A 19,319-nucleotide genomic window follows, 5' to 3' on the forward strand; every position below is an offset into this window, starting at 1 on the left:
ATCACAGTTGTGTACTTTCTATATTATAGACTAAATTACAGATACAACATGAAAATAATATATATGATAAGAGAATGATAATATGAAATACTTGTAGTATAATGGTTGACGTGATTCTGATGTCTTGCACTAAACCCATGCTGTTTTCATTCTGCCATCAGCTCTCACATGTCTCCTGTCAGGGTCATGGTTTATTCTCATGATTAATCAGCATGTTCACATTGAGATATTATGCTTTTCTATTTTAGCTATAATCACATAAAACTTAATCTGAAGTTTTGAAATACTAACTGCATGTTTTGTTAAACCTATAGTCTTCTTTTTCATTCAGTGTGATAATGGGTTCACATTCTGCCTGTGGTTACCCTAACCAACAGCCAGCCACCCCATACCTGATGTGGTCATTTCCCAGGCCAGCATGAGGATTCAGCTTGACACTAACTGCATGAGTGGCTAGCTGGCACTCGCATTTACGTATGACTGATCGTGTGTCCCTCTTCCTTTTCAGAGTCTCCTGAAAAATATCCTCACTTGAAGGTAGTAACCTTAACTTTTTCATTGTGAATTACTAACTACAAATGATATAAAATGGACATTATTAATCATTTTGTTTCAAAATCTGCTCAGCCTACCATTGAAGTGAAAAATGCTGTTCCTAAAAAGGTGGTGGGAGTGAAGGATGTGCAAACATTTCAATCAGGTAAGTGTTGCAGCCCATTTTTAACATCTTTAGTCTTTTTTTCTGTTTGCCCTTTGCTCTAGAATTCTAAACTGCTGATGATCAGTGCCTTCTTCATCCTCCTGGTATTTTAGACAAATGTGTAACCTGCTGTGTGATTCTCTCCCTGTCTTGCTATAGCCTTAAATGTCCTTCTCCTTTCCTGCCCCAACCCCTTTGAGTCTGGCCAGCTGACTTTAAGTCTCATTTCAGGTATTGTCTCCAAAAAAGCTATAGTGCTTTGCATGAACTCAAATAATAGTTATTGAACAAAATAGTTTCTTTATATAAGGGCGATCCAAGAGATTGATCCCCACTTTGTAAGATTAAAGGGGATAGACATGTAAAGAAATAAATTGCAGTTCAAGTGGTGAAGATGCACAAGAAAAATTTATAAAGCACTAGGCAGCCCCAAGGAAAGAGATATCTATTTATTTAGGAAAAGAGTCATCATCAAGGAGGACCTAACATAGCAGACTGAGTCAAAAAGATGCAAAGGAATTGGAAGAAACATTTCCAATTAAGGCAGAAAAATCAACCGTAATTTTGGAAATTGTGAATAATGTTGTAGTAGTGTGGCTTTATGTGTTAGTAAGATACACTTTAAAACTATGTTTCGTATACAGTTTTTTCTCGGTGAGGTTGAATGGGTAAATTTGTGAATGAATTCTTGAATTGTTTGTGCCTGCTATTAATCAGATTTTCCCAAATGATCTTGGAGTTTTAGATAATTAGAAATGATGTAAGAAGCCTCAATTAAGTTAAACATTAAGCTTAATTTGAAATCTCAACAATACATTATGCTTTTGCCTAAGTGATCTAAGGAGTTTGTTTTAACTACATATATAGATTTGTCAGCAGAACTAGACCTAGAAATGACATCAGAGGAAGATCAAGAAAGGCTTGATGGAAGTGAAAATGAACACCCACTGGTATGTAGAAATGTATGCCTAATTTCTGGTTTAATATTCTTTTCTATTCTTTAAACATAGCATAACACAAATAAATTATTTTTGGACTAGTTTTTTAGACTTAATAGATCAGAATTTAACATTTAATTTTGAACATATTGAACTAATTAAAATCTTAAAATGTCTTTAGAGTCTGGTAACATATCTAAACTTTATCCTTGGATTTAAGAAAAAAAATTCCTGAATATTACTTGCTTCTTCCATTTTTATAACTTCTCTACATGACTAACAAGATAAAAATCAACTGTAGAATCATATGATAATCTGTTGAAATTATGAACAATAAAACAATGATGTCCATTGAGTTGGAAAAATGTAAAATGAGTAATCATTCCCAGTGATTCAAAATTTGCAGTTTCGTATTGCCAGCCACCAGTGTCAAGGTGAAAGACTTACTCTCTTGTGCTCTCTATGCAATTGACTTTGGAGTCTGATTTCAGAGAGTATGTGGGGTCAGAAATAATGTAACTGCCTATTAAGAGAATCATATTTTGTAAGGATGGGCTTTTGTTATTCGGGTACAGGTAATAATTTTCTCTCTCAGTGTGGGTAATGAGTACATATTAAAAACATCTTAATCTGCTGTCATTGGTGTATATTAACTTGGTTGTTTAAAGATGGTAAAGATGAATGAGGCTACAGTGCTCAAATCTCTGTTTCTTGTCTCTTTAATCAGATGGCAGGGTAAAAATATTGGGAAGTGAAAAGTGGATGGGAATAAGAGCACAAATTTGAGTAAATCCCTGTAGGAATTTTGGAAAGATCTTTCTTTAGTCAGAATGAAGCAGAATTTACAAAAATCTGATCTGTAAAGATGAAAACAAAGGAAGCATACAAAGCATCTGTATTGATTAAAATCACAACCACTAGTCAGAAGATAAAACTAATGAAAACAAAGTTATTAATCAGTAAAGTAATAGTAATTTCCTTAATATCAAACTTTTACTCAAGGTTGAAGAAGAAAATGAGATGCACAAAAATAGTGAAATACAATCCTCAGAAAACATATGTGTTGCTGCTGACCGGGGATTAACTCAGCACATAAAGAATAGGAAAACCAATGACCAGCACTTTCCTGTTGTGAAAAATGAAGATTCTGATAGGTAAACCTATTTAGAGTATATTTAGCAGAAGGTACTTGTTATTTTCTCACGAAACAAACTCTAATTTGAGCTTATGTAGTGACTATTACCAGATCTTATATTTTTATGCGAGCCATTCAGCCTTACTTTAAAAGTAAGATTGCCTTCATCACCCAAGATAGTTCTGACTTCTTCTTTCATGTTATATGTACCTCAAGCTATTTTGAAAATAATTTTACTTAAGCATTATTGTATCTTAAAGCAATATGAAAAATACTGTGCTGATTTAATTAGTGCTCCAATGTCCAAGAGTCATTTCCTTAGGTAGTGCCTTCAAGCTTGTGAGGGGTAGTGGTCAAGACCTGTCACAGTGTCTTTCTTGAGTCATCACTCTGAAATTCTATCACATAAAATTCTGTGAATTTTATTCTCTTAGTCTTTGTGCTTTAAAGACTCTCTGTGCAAAATGTTTTTTTCTCACACATTTCTTTTCCTGGTGACCTCCTCTGCCTTCCCTCTTCTTGAAGCCTTCTTTTGTGTTCATTTAACACGTTATATCCTAATTGTATATCTGTTTTTGAAGCAAGAATATTTCCTTGCTTACAGGTACTTCATACTCCTTGTGAATTAATAGACAAGTTAATGTAGATAAATGTTGGAGCTGTAAAAAATGTATTTGTCAGGAGAGTTATCTAAATATTGTCTTTTTGATGGATTTTTAAAAGTAGTGGTCCTGCCTTGCCTATGAAAGAAGTAAAGAAAAATGAAAATGAAAAATGGACAGTCAAAGAACCTGTGACTGCATCAATGTTTGCAAAGGCTGGTTCCCTGACTGGGGGTGTGTTTCAAGTGAATGATGACAGCAGCTTAAGTGAAGTAGATCAGAATGATGAAAGGTACAATCTGTGAAGTCTTTGTTTCCAAGTATAAGAATATTAGCAGTGACTGCTTTTTTCTGGAAATGAAACAACTGCTATAATGTAGTGTATAGTCCCAGACAAAAGAGTTCTAAAGAATATCAGAGAAACACTGTTGTGAGCTTACAATTATGAGAATGTTTCAATAAATAGTTGTCTTTTGGCCAGATTCTGGTGAACTGCCAAAACAGTTCATGAGCATGAACTGCTCCTTTATAAAAGAATATTTACTGAGAAAGACAGTAGAAAAATGGATAACTGTAGAACAACATGGTGTTCAAGGGAGTTTTCTTTCTTATATTAGTTACTTATGCTCTTGGAAATGATGTAGTAGAGAAGAACATGTTTATTAAATTTGATTTTATATTTCCCATGTTAGAAAATTGTTGATTGTACTACATTATCTTTTAAAGATGATTGTAAGCTAGTTATCCACAATGCTTCTAGTTTTAACATAAGAGATTGTCGTTCAGAATCTGCTCCAAAGTGACATATTCTCATGTAACTGAATATGCAGATGATTACTTTAAAAATCATATTATCATATAAAAATTTTTAAAATCATCATAATAAATACCAAGGCCATACTAATAGAATTTAATCTCTGGTGCCTATAAAAACTTGTTTTTATTGGAAACTACAATAAAAGACATAGTATATTTCATCCTTATCAAATTATGCAGGTGACAGTCTCTTCTGTCAGCTTGATTTATATTTAACAATTTGTTTGTATTATTTGTAGTTCGTTTTCTTTGTTCATTAATGTTATACTTTATTGCTTAATCCCACCTCTAAGAAATTAATTAATTACAATTCAGATATTATATAAAAAGCTAGTCTGTTATTCTCTGTATTAAAGTAGTTAACATTTGCCTGAAATAATTGTTTGGTTACTTTTTTAGGCTTATAAAGAAAACATCTAAAGAAAAGAACAAGGTACAGTAAAAATTAAATTATAAACAATGCTGTTCTGGGACCTCTGCACAGTCAAGCTATTGCCAGCCACTGCAATGTGAGTTTAATCCCCAGCCAGGGTAGCTGACCCACTTGGCACAGCAGACCTCTCCTGTTTTGCCCACTGCTCCCCTCAGCAGTGTATTTCCGTCAGTCTGCCTATTCTGCTCCCCACTCTGTCTCTGTCTCTGGTGAGTCCTTTTACCCCTTGAACCACTGGCTTACACCCAAGTTCTTGTATGCATAAATAAACAAAAGTAAATCTTTAAAAAATATATTATTTTGTAGTAAAAGAAATACATTAGAAAAGGTAGAGTGAAAAATAGAAAGTCTTCCTAAACTTCAGAGAGGTTTATTTTGAGTTACGTAAACTATTTTTTTTTTAAGTTTTTTTTTTTTAAAGATTTATTTATTTGTGCATACAGAGCTGGGGTACAGGCCAGAGCCTCAGGGGCGGTGAGAGGCTTCACCAGAGACAGAGTGGGGAGCAGAACAGGCAGATCGACGAAGTACACTGCTGAGGGGAGCAGTGGGCGGGTCAGGAGAGGTCTGCCACGCCATGTGGTCACCTCCGAGGCAGGCGGGAATCGAACTCATGCGGAAGCGGCTTTAGATTCTCAGTGCTGTGCTTTAACCCGCTGCGCCACCAGGGAAGGCCCCCTACGTAAACTATTTTTAGTTATGTAAAAATAATCTTTTGAGAAATGTAAAACACTAATTATTATAGATAATAGTCTTTTGATAAAAAAACAGTTCTAAGAAAAACATCCATTTTTGCTCTTATAGAAGATGGATGTTTATCACCTTTGTATTTTTAGTATATTTTATAAATATTTTGGGACTATTTTGAAATGTTATTACTTATTTGTAGGTCAAGAAGCAAATTAATTCTGTGGATAACTTTGAGGACTTAACTCAGTCATCTGAAACAGCTTCAGAAGACTGTGACTTACCTTACTCTAATTATAAGAATTGTATGTTGCTAATTGAACAACTTAGCATGGATTGTAAAGGTAGGAGTTGATGACTATAAAGTCTTTTTCTTTACACTGTGGGATTTATCCACAATTTGTCTAGTATTGTACCATCTAGTATTTAATATGTTATTCATCTCAGAAATGCTGTATGTTAAGATGAAATGAAGACTATCGTATACACCCAGCCAAAGAGTGATGGAAATTCTCATTGTAGTCTTGCTGCTCTTTCCAAGTCTTTACTCAAGGTTGTGTTTCTGTTTTTCCTTCATAGAATTTGAAATAACTCAGAATGTTCTCCTGCTATTCCACTTTCCAAAACCTTCATTGTGATATATTTTCATACCTTCAGATCTCATCATGTTAACCCCCTTCCTTCAAATCCAGTTGGTAGAAGGTGAAAGGCCACAGTTCTCTGCAGCTCTTGTCCAGTTGTGTCTCAGGCACTGCCATGTGGTTCTTTCTTGTGAGAAGACTCCTGTTTGTTATGGTTTAGGGATGTACACTGCACAGCCACTTGTTTCCCATTTAGTTTCTATTTTCATTCTTTTTAGTTTTTGAAGAGCAAAAATGCTTAATGTCTGATTTATCTGTTCTTTTTATGGCTTTTGCTTTTGGTGTTCATTTTAAGAAAACGTAGCTTAATACCAGCTCACAAAGAATATGCTACCTGTTACAAGTTTTATAGTTTGTGGTCTTACATTTGGGGTCATTTTGACGTATGACCACGTCACATCTGATACGGAGTGTGGAAGTTGTGTGCTGAGACAGTCAGACCATTCACACATAACATGATATTGAGACAGAGTTGGCTTCAATCTGTCATCATGCTCTTGGATTTCTTTTGGGCTTATGAGCTATATCACCTTTGTTATTTTAGTGGTTACTTTAGGGTTTATAGTTTATGAGTAGGTCATTACTGTTTATGTTCAAGTAATACTTCACCATATCATGTATACTGTGAGAAAACTGCAATAGTTTACTTTCATTTCAGATCCTTTCTAGATCAATAGGCTTCACTAACTCTGGGGAGTTTGGGCCATTTTTTCTTGAAGTATTTTTTAATCTCTCTTTCTCCTGATGCTTGGGGAATTGTGTGTTAGCCATTTGTATTTTTCTCACATTTCATCTGTATCATACATACTCATTTTTGTTGGGGACCGAGGCCGGCATCTTGCGTCTGACAGCATCTTGCGCCATAAAAAGGTGAAATGGAGTCCGGATAGAGAAAAACATCCGGGTTGCAAAAGGCATGTGGGAAGAACTCCCTGCCCCCACCTTTTCCCTTTCCTCTTTCTTTTCTCGCCCACTTTCGCCCCTCGCGAGACCAACTGCCACCAAAACATGCTGCATTTCTATTGGCCTTCTCCTTTTCTGGCATCCCTCTCCTCTTGTATATAGCTGAGGTAAAAACCCAATAAAGAGCTCTTTCTTTGTTCTGCTACACGCGTGTGACTGATTCTTTTGTTCGCCGGACCTGGGGCCCCGACTCTCCGGCCTTGCTGGTCAAGGTCCCCCGCAAAGTGGCGCCCAACGTGGGGCCGCCAGGCTCACCGGCGATTTTCTTTCTCTCACCGGTTATCGGTTTCCTTCTCTTTTTCTGACCAATAATTCCCCGGGCCTAGGCCCTATAAAGTTTTACCAGTTTTTCTTTATCTACTGTTAGCTCTCTTGCCTAACAGTCCTCCGGGCTCAGCCCCCCCGTTTTATGAAGATTTTTGAAGGTGTTTTACGTCTGCAGACCCTGTTTCTTCGCTGCCTGATCAGCGGAATTGACCTCTCCTACGGGTAAGTCCCCCTTCTCGGAAGCTTCCAACTCACTGAGGACTACAGCGGGGACTCTGGCCGAGATTGTCCGGCAGACCTCCGACATCCCAGTGAGAGGGGAACGCACCACAACACGGCCTTTACCCTAGATCCTTAAACTGTTATAGCTTCTATTTTGCTGCCACTTTAGTTTTATGTTTGTTGTAGCCTTTTTATGGCACAAGATGCTGACAGATGCAAGATGCCAGCCTCGGTCCCCAACAATTTTTTATTTTGTAATGTCTCATAAGTGTTTATCCCCACCAGAGTGTTTCATCTTTGACATTTTAAATTGCAGCAGTAGAAGTGCTATTTGTTTTTTAAAAATAGCTGCCTTCTCTTTTGGAGCTTTATTTTAGGACACAGTTAAGTCACTTTTCAACATGCCTGAAGCTCCTGGACTTGCTCTTATAACTGGGTTAGTGTCTCTGATGCAGTGCTCAGCCGAGACATGGGAGTTTGTCCAGCCTGGCTAGTGGAGCCTCTTCTTTCCTGATCCTCTTCCCCACTGGTGTCTGGTTCTTCCCTCACAAAGCTACCTGCGCTACTCACTGGTTTTGCTGAAGACCCAGAGATCCCTCTGCAAATCCCTGAGATTCTTTCTCTCCAGTGTTGTGAGCTGTGATCTCCATCTCCCTTGTTTCCACAAGACTGTTTCATCAGGCCACCTCAGTGCCTACTCCCTATGATAGGGTCTGGAAATTCTTGAAGGCAGTGAGCTGGGGCATTCATTACACTAACTTCAGAAATTGTCTTTCACTGCCTGAAGTTCTTTAGCTTGAAAATTATTTTTAATATATTTTATCTGTCTTGTTTTTGCTTATTTCAAATAACAGGAAGCACGTTATTCCATGCTGGCTAGAAGCAGATTGCCAGAGAACTTCAACATGTGCTGTAGACTCCTAGGCTGTTCTTCTTTCTCTTTTGCTTAATTGCTTCCTTTTTACCCTTCATTTCTCAGGATAGCCAACTCTTCCTCAAGGATAGCAACCCTGGACTCAGTCTAGGCCATGTTCTGTTATGTGATCATAAAATTCTGTTTGCTTACAGTGTCTGTCAGACTTATAACTATCATGCTATATGTCTTCCTCTGCCATTAGGCATTAGCTAAACAGTACCCAAGGTTCTTGTCTATTTTACCTACAGAGTTGGGTTAATGTCTTCTACATTGTAGCTACTCAATACATGTGCTTAGAAAATATATCAGTAAGTGATTATGAATATCCTTTATACAACAAAAGTACTTATACACTTATTTCTCTTTTTGTTTTCTCCCTGATACAGATTCTGTGAGCTTATTGAAAATCCAGGATACAGTTCTTTCATATGAAAGATTAATAGAACTTAAAAAAAATCACTGTCAACTGCTTTCAGGAAAAATTAAAAAAATGAGAAATAAGATTAGTGAGCTACAAAAGGAGCTCTCAGAAACAAAAGAAATAAAATCACAGTTAGAGCATCAAACAGTGGAATGGAAACAGGAACTCAGCAGTTTGAGGTATTGAGCATTCTAGTTTTAAAGAAATATTTGAGCTATTAACTTTTATACTACACATGTGTAGCAGAAGTTTTATACTTGCTAACTTACCTTCTGGGATTTTATGGGGGAGAAAGCTTTACTAGTATTATGATATATGAAAATCTTCTAAATAATACAGCAGGTTCTTCACTAATAATTAAATGTGTATTATTCCATGTCATAATTTGAATAGCATATGGAAGGCCAACAAATGGAAGCCTCAGTTATCTAACATTGAATTTCAATTTTTAAATTCTCTGTTAGTAATAGAAGGACTTATGTCTCCTATATAAATCTGTTTCTGCTTCTAATAATATTTTCTTTGAATTCTTTAATATGCTGTTAATTAAAAATAAATACTTTAAAAAATGTTTGTGAAGACAAAAGGAAGGAAATGACAAAACTAAGTCAGGAGCTAGAACTGTGAGTTAGGCTCCTCCTGGACTGCGGAATGGAGGCTCCTGGAAGTGGGGAGCGTGGGAATCTGAACACAGTGGGGAGGGCCCAGTGGCAGCTGGTGGTGGTGGGGTGTGGCGATGTACATCTGAGGGAGTGTGAATCTGTTCCCCTGAGTCGTACACAGTGTTTTAAACCAGTGTTACATCAAATTTCCGAGCTGTCCTCAAGAAACTTTATATTCATTTACATTTCCACCAATAGCATGTGAAATGGCAAATTTTCTCAAGACACATTTTTAAAAAATGTATACATTTTATTATTAAAAGCATGGAATGAAAAGGTAAAAAGGCTTAGGTGGTTACTGATTATTTAACTTAGCCCTCCTACATAGAAAATAAGTTTTAAAATCTGCATTGAAAGCGCAGACTCACAAGATATATTGAAGTGTTCCAAGCGCTGTCAAGAGCAGGGAGGAGACAGTAGCACATCCGCCGGTCTGGCTGAGTCTTCGCAGAGCTTGTTGGTGTAAAAGGTGCCCGCAGGTGCTGCCCTCTGCCACGTCATTTTGGGAAGCTGAGCTTTTTTTCTAGTGAATTTGTAAACCTGTTCATGAACAACACATTCTCTTTTTATAGTAACTAAGTTATCTGTCCAGATGGTAGAGGAAATTTCAACTGTGTAGAAAAGGTCTGACTTTACTGAATAATTTCAAAATTTATTTCTTACAACAGAATTGCCATTAAATAAGATGTACTAAGTAGGAGTATGTGTTTTTACTGCTATCTTTCAAGATGTATACAGTCTTTTGGAAGAGATTGTAGCAAAAAATTTGTAATCTGGAAAAAATTAATTTAATATAGAACTTTTATTAGGTTAACAAACCAACCATTTGAACAAACCAACATGGTTCAGTCATATTTAGAAATAGATCATGAAGTGAACATTTTACTGTTTAACAAAATGAATTTTAAGGCAAGCATATTTAACTGCAGGTTTACCTTGAAACAAGAAGAAGTAAAAAGAAGAAATTCAGATACACTATGTGAAAAAATTAGGGAGCAGTTAAAAAGAAAAGAAGAGCAATATCATAAAGAAGTTGAAGTGAAACAACAACTTGAGCTTAATCTTCGAACACAAGACATGGAATTGAGGACACTAAGAAATAATTTGAATCAGGTAATTAGCCTTTGGTGAGACATTGATATTTTGTCATTATTACATATAGTATACTTTCATTTCGTGTATATTATTTGATTTAAAAACAAACCGAAAACATGAACTATGTCATTAATAGCCAAAATGATTAATGTACTGCAGTTCAAAGAATACAATAGATACTTTTATATTTTCTGAATGTAGGAATAAAGGTAAATTCAACTTCATCATTAACCTGCAAGTTAATTTTGGTTTTTCTTAAAATACATCAATTGCCTCAGTACCATGGTGGAGCTAGTTAAATATTCTGTAGAAGCATTTGACTTTTTTATTTGTGCCTATATATGTGTGTTAATACAAAGTTAACCTCCTTTAAGTTCCATTTGAGTTATTCTGTAAAATAGAGATCCTTGTACTTTAAAGAACTAATTCCTTTGAACATTTTTTTTTAAAGCTCTTAAGCTTTTGACTTTACTTTTAATGGCATGAGACCAAAAGCTTAATGAAATTTGTCTTAGGTTGTAGAAGAGAGAAATGACACTCAGAGACAGCTCTCTCGAGAACAGAATGCCAGAATATCCCAAGATGGAATTCTCAACAATCTCCTTTGCAAACAAAAGGAGATAGAAATGGCTCATAAGAAAACAAATTCTGAGGTATGTTCTTTAGTCATTTTTAAATATGAATGTGTATGTATTTGTATGGAAATATATTTTAAAATTCAACACTATACAACATGCAAAACATGGAGGATTTTTAAAAGATTTATTTATTCATGCATGCAAAACTGGGGTACAGGCCAGAGGTGCAGGGGTGGTGCAGGATTCACCAGAGACAGAGGAGTAGAACAATCAGATTGATGAAGTACACTGCTCGGGGGAGCAGTGGGTGAGACAGGAGAGGTCTGCGGTGCCATGTGGGTCACCTGCCTGGCTGGAGACCAAACTTGTGCTTCAGTGGTTTTATATAGCTTCATAGTGCTGTGCCACCAGGGAGGGTTTTTAAATAGATGTTTATATGTGTGTGTGGGGGGGCATTATTTTTGGAACACTGATTAAAATAATAGTCTTCATAGTATTTTGGGACCATTGGGTAAGACAATAAAATTCTTGGCATTTTGGGGCCATTGAGTAAGATAATATGCTTAATTCAAATGTACTCGTCTGCAGTAGTTGAGTCATCACATTTGCAAATGTCTCCCAAAGGAGAGGCTTTTAATGTTTTCTGTAGGGATTGGTGAACTTTCTATAATCTCAGAACTTTTGTTACTCCTTTGATATATTATTAGAAATTAGTTAATTACTTCTACTTACGATAAGGAGAAAAAGTATAACAAGTTCAGGGACTATGTTTTGGATAATTCTCCTGCTTTTGAAAAAAGTAACAGTTTGCTCCAAATAGTGCTCTATTTTAGTAAAAGGAACTTTAGAAAATAATGATTCAACATAGTTTATACTTTTGGATCATTTACTGAACAGTACTTTATTCCTAGTCAATCAGTTCAGTGTATGCTTCCCCCATTTCATATTCCTTACTAATTAAAAAAACAAAATGTATTGCAGCAGCAAAGAGTTTCATGATTTTTTCAGAAAGTTGTTTAAAGTTTACTTCATTTACCATTAGTGTTTATGTAGCAGACCCTGACCCAAAACAGCATGGGTTTTTTGCCCTTGAAAGAAGGAATTCACCAACAAGCACAAGGCATTGATAAACCAGACAAGGTTTATCAGTGTCTACTCAAAAAATGCAAGGTAATGGCCCCTGGACAGGACTCTAGGTTGATTCCCTGAGAGGAGCCCAAGGCCATGTTTAAGACATCTTCTAGGACCCTGTCTCCTGCTTTGAGATGCCTGGGTGCTGCGGGGTAGAGCAGTCTCATCTTCCCTGATGCTGGAGGGTCTGTGTTGATCAGGGCTGCTGGTAAACCCCATATGCCTGGGAAAGGTGCTTGCTCATGGGCACACACAGTATGCGTGGAACAGTGTCAACAGTGAATGAACAGGTGGATATAAGCAGAGCACTTACAGAAAACAGTCTCTTAGTTTCCATCACGTCTTCTTGGGCCTGGGACCCGCTCGTGGCCAGATGGTGTGTTAACTGGAGTTACCTGTATCTAACCCCACTTTTCCATATTCCCTATTTTATTTTGAATTAGAGAGCTTTTTTTATATTTATGTTAGAGTAATAGTTATGATTTAATAAGAAAGCACTCGTGGTAAAGTAGGAAGAATCTGCAAACTTTCTTTATACCTCTCCATTCTAGAACTGTGATAACTTAATTCATTTAGATAGCTAGATGATAGATAGATAGGTAGGTAGATAGATAGGTAGATAGATAGATAGAAATCATTAGTACAATGCCTAGATTTACCAGTAACTTTCATCTTTATAACTGACTATAAGAATGTTAGAACAGTGGAAAATATATGGAATGAATATTAGCTAAAAAGAGTTTTAGGATGTTTACCCTGTCCTAATATGTTCATTAATCTTCATTTCTGCCTCTGGGTTTGTTGTAATTTAGAAAAAGCTCATTCCAACTTTGAGGTTTTTAAAAACTCAATTTTTTTTCACTTTCTTGGATTCTTTGCCAATTTTTGAACTTTCAGGCATCTGTGGTTGTGTAATATTTTTTTTTTAATTTCAGAGAAAGTCATGACGTGACATTTTATTGAGTGCTAGCTAGAAGTCTCTTGTGTTTTATTTAGGTTTCTGATATTTATGAAAAAGAAAAAGACCTGGTGCATAAAAACCACATGTTGCAGGATGAAATCGCCATGCTAAAGTTGGCAATAGATACAATAAGAAGTCAGAACCAGGAAAAGGAAAATAAATATTTTGAGGACATTGAAATTATAAAAGAAAAGAATGATGATCTACTGAAGACAATAAAATTGAATGAGGAAACATTAACAAAAACAATATCCCAATATAGTGGACAGCTTAATGCTCTGAAGACTGAGAATTCAGTGCTAAGCTCTAAACTGGAGAATGAAAAACAAAACAAAGACAGACTGGAAACAGAAATTGAATCCTTCCATTCTAGACTGGCTTCAGCCATACACGATCACGATGAAAGTCAGACATCCAAGAGAGACCTAGAACTCACTTTCCAGAGGGCAAAAGATGAATGGCTTCGTTTACAGGACAAAATGAATTTTGATGTGTCTAACCTAAAAGATAACAATGAGATTCTTTCTCAGGAACTTTCAAAAGCTGAGAGTAAACTTAATAACCTTGAAATTGAACTCCATCATACAAGAGATGCCCTCAGAGAAAAGACTTTGGTTTTAGAAAGGGCACAAAGAGACCTACACCAAACACAGAGTCAGAAGAAGGAGATTGAACAGATGTATCAAAATGAACAAGGTAAAGTGAATAAATACATTGGAAAGCAGGAATCCTTAGAGGAGAGATTGTCTCAGCTACAAAGTGAAAATATGTTGCTTCTACAGCAACTGGATGATGCTCACCACAAAAATGACATTAAAGAAAAGTTGGTAATGAATATCCAGGACCAATTTCAGGATGTGGTAAAAAGACTTCAAGCTGAAAGTGAAAAACAAGGTCTTATGCTAGAAGAAAGGAATAAGGAGCTAATCACTGAATGCAATCATTTAAAAGAAAGGATGTATCAGTATGAAAATGAGAAAGCAGCAAGAGAAGTAAGTATCCAGAAAGAGAAATATTTTTCAATCTTCTTGAAAGAAAATTCAAAGTAATCAGTGTATTTGTTCTATCAGCTTAAAAGCATACCATGTATCCAGCAAATAAAAGTTAGACCAGTCAGGTGCTCTTTAGACTGTTAAAGACATTTCACCACCTATGATACTTTAAGAGGGTTATTTGTAAATTGTTACTAGATATGCACTGATGTTAACAATTTTGTCTTATACTGCTAAAATAGTTATTTTAATTTGTCAACAAAATTTTAAGACAATGATGAAGCTGATAAATGTAAATGCTCATAATAAAACGATTGTTTTGGAATTCAGATTCAGTTAAGTGGACTGCCTTGACAGTTAATTCCAGATTTTTCATTGTACTTTTCCTTAAGTAACTTTTAATATTTTACGTGTGTGTGTTTGTTAATGTCAATTTGATTTCACTTTGGAAAATTTTGATCTCAAATCATGGATTCTTAAGACCACTCAATTCATTAAAGGCATCTATCTACTTTTCATTGTAATTTAGGATAAATGTGGTTTTTAGCAAATTACTATTTGATTTATTCTCCCAACTACTCTTTTTAATTTACTTTGAACATTTTTATAAGTAAGTCACTCATAATTCTCAATTCAAAGTTATTATTAATTCTCAGTTATTATTAATTGGTCATAAGCTTATTCAACACTAACAGAATTGTACTGCTATGTGATTTGCTAATTTGGCACTGGGGGTCTCGGACTTATGTACAGCAGGAATGGAGTAAGTAGGAGAGAGTAGAGCGGCTGCTGTCAGAGAGGGAAGTGGTGCCAGGGTTTATACCTCGAGGCTTGGAGGCCATCGGAATGGCTTCATTTTTATTCTGAGACAGAAATGCATTAGAAGGATTTGAGCAGGTGACTGACTATGTGAGGAACCATGAAGACAATTTATTTCCTAATACAAAGAGGGAAGAGGTTCAGCAATATGAAACTTACCACCACTAGGCGATTTCTGAATGCTTATCTCCTCTGGAACTTCTGTAAGTCGTCATGCTTTGCAAATTGGCCCCGGGGGAGAGTGGATGGTGGAGCTGAATCCATTAACATGCTGAGGCTTATGCTGGAGAATGGCACCTCCGGTGTCTTTCACCAAATTCAGTAAACAGAAATTGTCCGTATGAAGGAAAGATGAGAGTGGTGATCTCTCCCTATGTTACATGGCTTAGCATTACATACTATTAGCATGACTTAATAATGTGATTTATAAAATCAGTCATAGATGTGTCTCATTAGGTAGATGTGAGACAACTTCAACAAGAACTGGCTGATACCCTAAAAAAGCAAGCCATGGCAGAGGCTTCGCTGGAGGTTACTGCACACCACCGTGTTAATTTAGAAGAGGAGATACAGGATTTAAAGAAGAAATTAAGTCAAATCAGAAGTCAAGTATGTATGAAGATTAATATGTTAATAGTTAATCTCTAAAGGTTTACGTAACACGATGTTGTCAGGTACTGATTTTCACGGACAGCTTTCCTTTTTTTCATTTTCTTTGTAATGTATTTGGTAAGCTCTGACTTCATTCTGGCATATTTTACAGTTGAAACTTATTTATCATTCCTCATAGAAATTGAGAGGCTTTTTTCTACTAAACTATTTTTTAGTGATCTTTATTACTACAATGAGGCAAGCAAGATAAGTCACAGGACAATGTTTAATTAAATGTCTCAGGAAGTTGTCTTTTCTCCCTATCTTTTGTGAATGAATATAAACTGTATATATATATATATATTTAATCATTTTAGATATGTTGTAAAAACGCATAAAAGATCACATACAGTAGGTACATTGAAAATAGAGAGTTAGGAGAACTGCCTGCCATTGGCATTTTTAGAAAGCTTTAAAATATAATTACATGTCATACAAGTCAGTCATTTAAAATGTACAATTCAGTAGCTATTCATATATTCAGAGAGCTGGGAAGTGGCCATCCATTTTAGAGCATTTTCATCACCCTTGAAAGAAGCCTGCATCCCTTAGCTGCCCTCCCCAGCCCAGGACGTCCCCTGAGCTGCAGACTATCTTGTGTTAGTAGATCATGCAATATGCAGCTTCTCTCACTTAATTAACACTAATATCCTATTCTGCTGCTAAAACACTGTCTAGTCCTCTGTTAATGGGCCTTTCTTATTTTATTTTCCCGATGGTTTTTAAAAATGCTGCTGTGAACTTCCATTTACAAGTTATTATGTGAATGTATGTTTTCATTTTCTGACATTGGATTTTAGCCTCTGATTAATTGTACTGCCTTCTCCTCCTGTTAGCCTGAACTCACGATGTCCTTCCTGTCTTCATTTTCTTTTATTTAATGCTGCCTTCCTTCTGGCCTAGCTCATCTGTCCTTGTGCATGAAGCATTCTCCTACTGACCGTATTCTCTTCTGTGCATGTCAGATAGACTGTGCAAAATATTTAACCCTTAATTTCATATTGTTTTAAATATTTTTCATGAGAGATAAAGTATCTTATAAAAATTGAAAATTTGGCTCTCCCTGGTGGCACCGTGGATTAAAGCACTGCATTATAAAGCTCACTGAAGCCACGGCAGCACGAGTTGGATCCCCGGCCAGGGAGCTGACCCACATGGCGCGGCAGACCTCTCCTGACCTGCCACTGCTGTCCTCGGCACTATACTTTGTTAATTTGTCTGTTCTGCTCCCCACTCTGCCTCTGGTGAATCCTCTCACTGTCCCTGCACCTCTGGCCTGTACCCCACTTCTGTAGGCATAAATAAATATATCTTTAAAAAAAAACTGAAAAATTTTTAACTTGACAGTTGTTGAGATAAAAATTAAGTATTTATATTACATCAATAATTTCTTCTTGGAGACATTGATAGAATAAAGCTTTATTCTAGATGTCTTTCAACCAATTAAGTTTGAAATTAAAAACAACTTGACCAAAGAGGCATTAACTGTTCTATCAACTTTTTTCTTCCCGCAGTATGAAAAGGAAATCTAAGTTTACCTTCACTAGGCATTCAGAACTCACTTTACTGACTTAAATAGCTTAGCCTCTGGGTAACACTTGGAATGGCTTTGCTGAAACACCATGTCACGTAACCTCGACTCATCAGAGAACTGGTCAAAGCAGCCGGCATTAACAGTTGCTCGGAAAGAATTGATTTGGGAACTTTGATTTAGCAAGAAAGTCCAGTGTTTCCATGTCAGTGACTTTCTTCCAGATAATAAATGTGGGCCTGACGATCTCTTTCATAATAATTGAACTCTGCTCTTATGGCAAAAAAGTAGCCAGAAACAATATACAAATGAGAGCATATGTCTGTGTTCCAATAAAGTTTTAGTTAAAAAAACATTGTAATGGTACACTTGTACTAGGTTATTAGTGAGTGAATAAAAAATATTTTTCCTTTATTTCAGTTGCAAGAGGCACAGGATGGACATACAGAGGCTGTAAGATGTGCTGAGAAGATGCAAGATCAATTACAAAAGTAAATTTTAAAGCAGCACAAAGAACTTGGATATTTATAAAGCAGATGAGTTGTGTCATATAAGAACTATATGTTACAATATTATTGACATATTGGTGTTAAGTTGGTTAAAATTTTGAGCACTTAACTCTTGGAGTGTATAACTTTTGTGTGTGTGTTTTTTTTTTCTAAATTGTGTATATTACTTACAAAGTACAAGTAGAAAAATGACACATTTAGCTAGTCATCTACTCTGCATATTTTTAAGAATTTATATAATTGCACTCTCAGATAGTTGTCTGGAAATTAGGAGGTTGCTTTTGTCTATGTGTGTAATTAATGTTTTAAAATATATATTTTAGGCTTGAAACAGAAAATGCCAAGTTAAAAGGTACAGTCAAAAAACAAGCATGCAAAATTGAACAGCTACAAGAAACTCTGCTAAATACAAATCCAGTAAGTCAAGTCTCTTAATTTCTGTCACACTGAAAAAGGATTTGGATAATCTGAAAGGTCTCCATGGTAAAATTATTTATTGTATTCCTGTTGCTACTGCTTGTACCTGATAGTGTAGTTACTCTTTGTAGAGGAAATGTGTTAACTTTTGTAGTAAGATTTTACTAAAGTTTGCACTAGCCTAAAAGCAGTATTGCTACATTGCTTATCCATTAACCAAGGTTATTACTGATGATGCTGTCATGACCACTGTACACAATCGCCTGTTTGAATCTCTACTAATATTTTGAATGTTGAAAAAAAATCCTACAAATTTGAATCATGTTTTGATCTAGAATTCTGAATTTTTCTTGTTACCTACACCTTTTGGTGAGATTTTGGCATTGATTTGTTTTTAGTGTTGCAATTTGTTCTAGTCATCAAAAATTAATAGCATGTCATTATGCAAGCATTTTTCTGAAAGTGGCATACTTTTCTCCTTTTCAGATTTTAAAAATGAAAAGAGATGCCAGTGAAAACACACAAACTGTTTAATCAGGACTGACAGAGTAACATAGTGCGTCAGCACATGTTTCTAGCATAGTTCAGCAGACATATTTTCCCATTTACTTGAGCTAATCAGCCTTTCAAAAATGTAATGATCCTGTCTCAGAAAAGATCAGTGTTTAGTGCAGGATGCCAGTATATTGATCTATAGTGAAAACTATATGATTATTTACCAAGCAGAACAAGATTCTCCTGTCATCTACTCTCCTTTAGAGAGAGAGATTTCTTGTGACTTAAAGTCAGAAGATTGGATTGTATTGTGAACCCTCAGTTGGAGCATGGAGCAGTGTGGTAGATGCATTAGAGACAACGTAGATAAGTAGATTTCTGCAGTGAATGTAGAACACTCCTACTGAGCAGTCCATCTTGTAGTCTAAGAAACATTGAAGGTTATTCATACATATTAGTCACATTATATTAGCATACTTTATTGACACTGTGTCCTAAGGAGTGGACTGTGAATGACAACCCCTGTACAGTGTTACATAGAAATTATTAATGTATCAAAAATGAAGATATAAGAATATCCAAAAATAATTCAACTTATTAAAAAATGATGAGTGATTTTTCTACAGATTCCTATAGGAATGAGCTAGAATTATGGCATAAAATTACTAGTCATTTTAAGGTCTGTCCTGTGATTAAAAAATCTATTAAGAGACAGTTTTCAGGGACTCGATCAATAG

The 19,319-nt window shown here is 35.8% G+C and overlaps 1 protein-coding gene across 2 annotated transcripts in view; it reads left to right on the top strand.

Annotated features, from left to right (window-relative positions):
- The window catches only part of ANKRD26 (ankyrin repeat domain 26), a 53,673-nt gene that overhangs the window by 24,539 nt on the left and 9,815 nt on the right, over positions 1-19,319 (top strand). The window contains exons 15-28 of one of the 2 annotated variants that reach the window (XM_012732768.1): positions 509-537; positions 628-700; positions 1,568-1,650; positions 2,641-2,792; positions 3,500-3,667; positions 4,591-4,624; positions 5,514-5,655; positions 8,707-8,920; positions 10,333-10,516; positions 11,014-11,151; positions 13,204-14,160; positions 15,436-15,588; positions 17,582-17,652; positions 17,994-18,087. In XM_012732768.1, coding sequence (XP_012588222.1) covers positions 509-537; positions 628-700; positions 1,568-1,650; positions 2,641-2,792; positions 3,500-3,667; positions 4,591-4,624; positions 5,514-5,655; positions 8,707-8,920; positions 10,333-10,516; positions 11,014-11,151; positions 13,204-14,160; positions 15,436-15,588; positions 17,582-17,652; positions 17,994-18,087 — 2,492 coding nt within the window. Of the gene's footprint in view, positions 1-508; positions 538-627; positions 701-1,567; positions 1,651-2,640; positions 2,793-3,496; positions 3,668-4,590; positions 4,625-5,513; positions 5,656-8,706; positions 8,921-10,332; positions 10,517-11,013; positions 11,152-13,203; positions 14,161-15,435; positions 15,589-17,581; positions 17,653-17,993; positions 18,088-19,319 lie in introns of both variants that reach the window. The other variant, XM_012732769.1, reaches the window with a different exon arrangement.

Source organism: Condylura cristata, unplaced genomic scaffold, assembly GCF_000260355.1.
Source record: "Condylura cristata isolate star-nosed mole 26May11 unplaced genomic scaffold, ConCri1.0 scaffold00035, whole genome shotgun sequence".
NCBI lineage: Eukaryota > Metazoa > Chordata > Mammalia > Eulipotyphla > Talpidae > Condylura > Condylura cristata.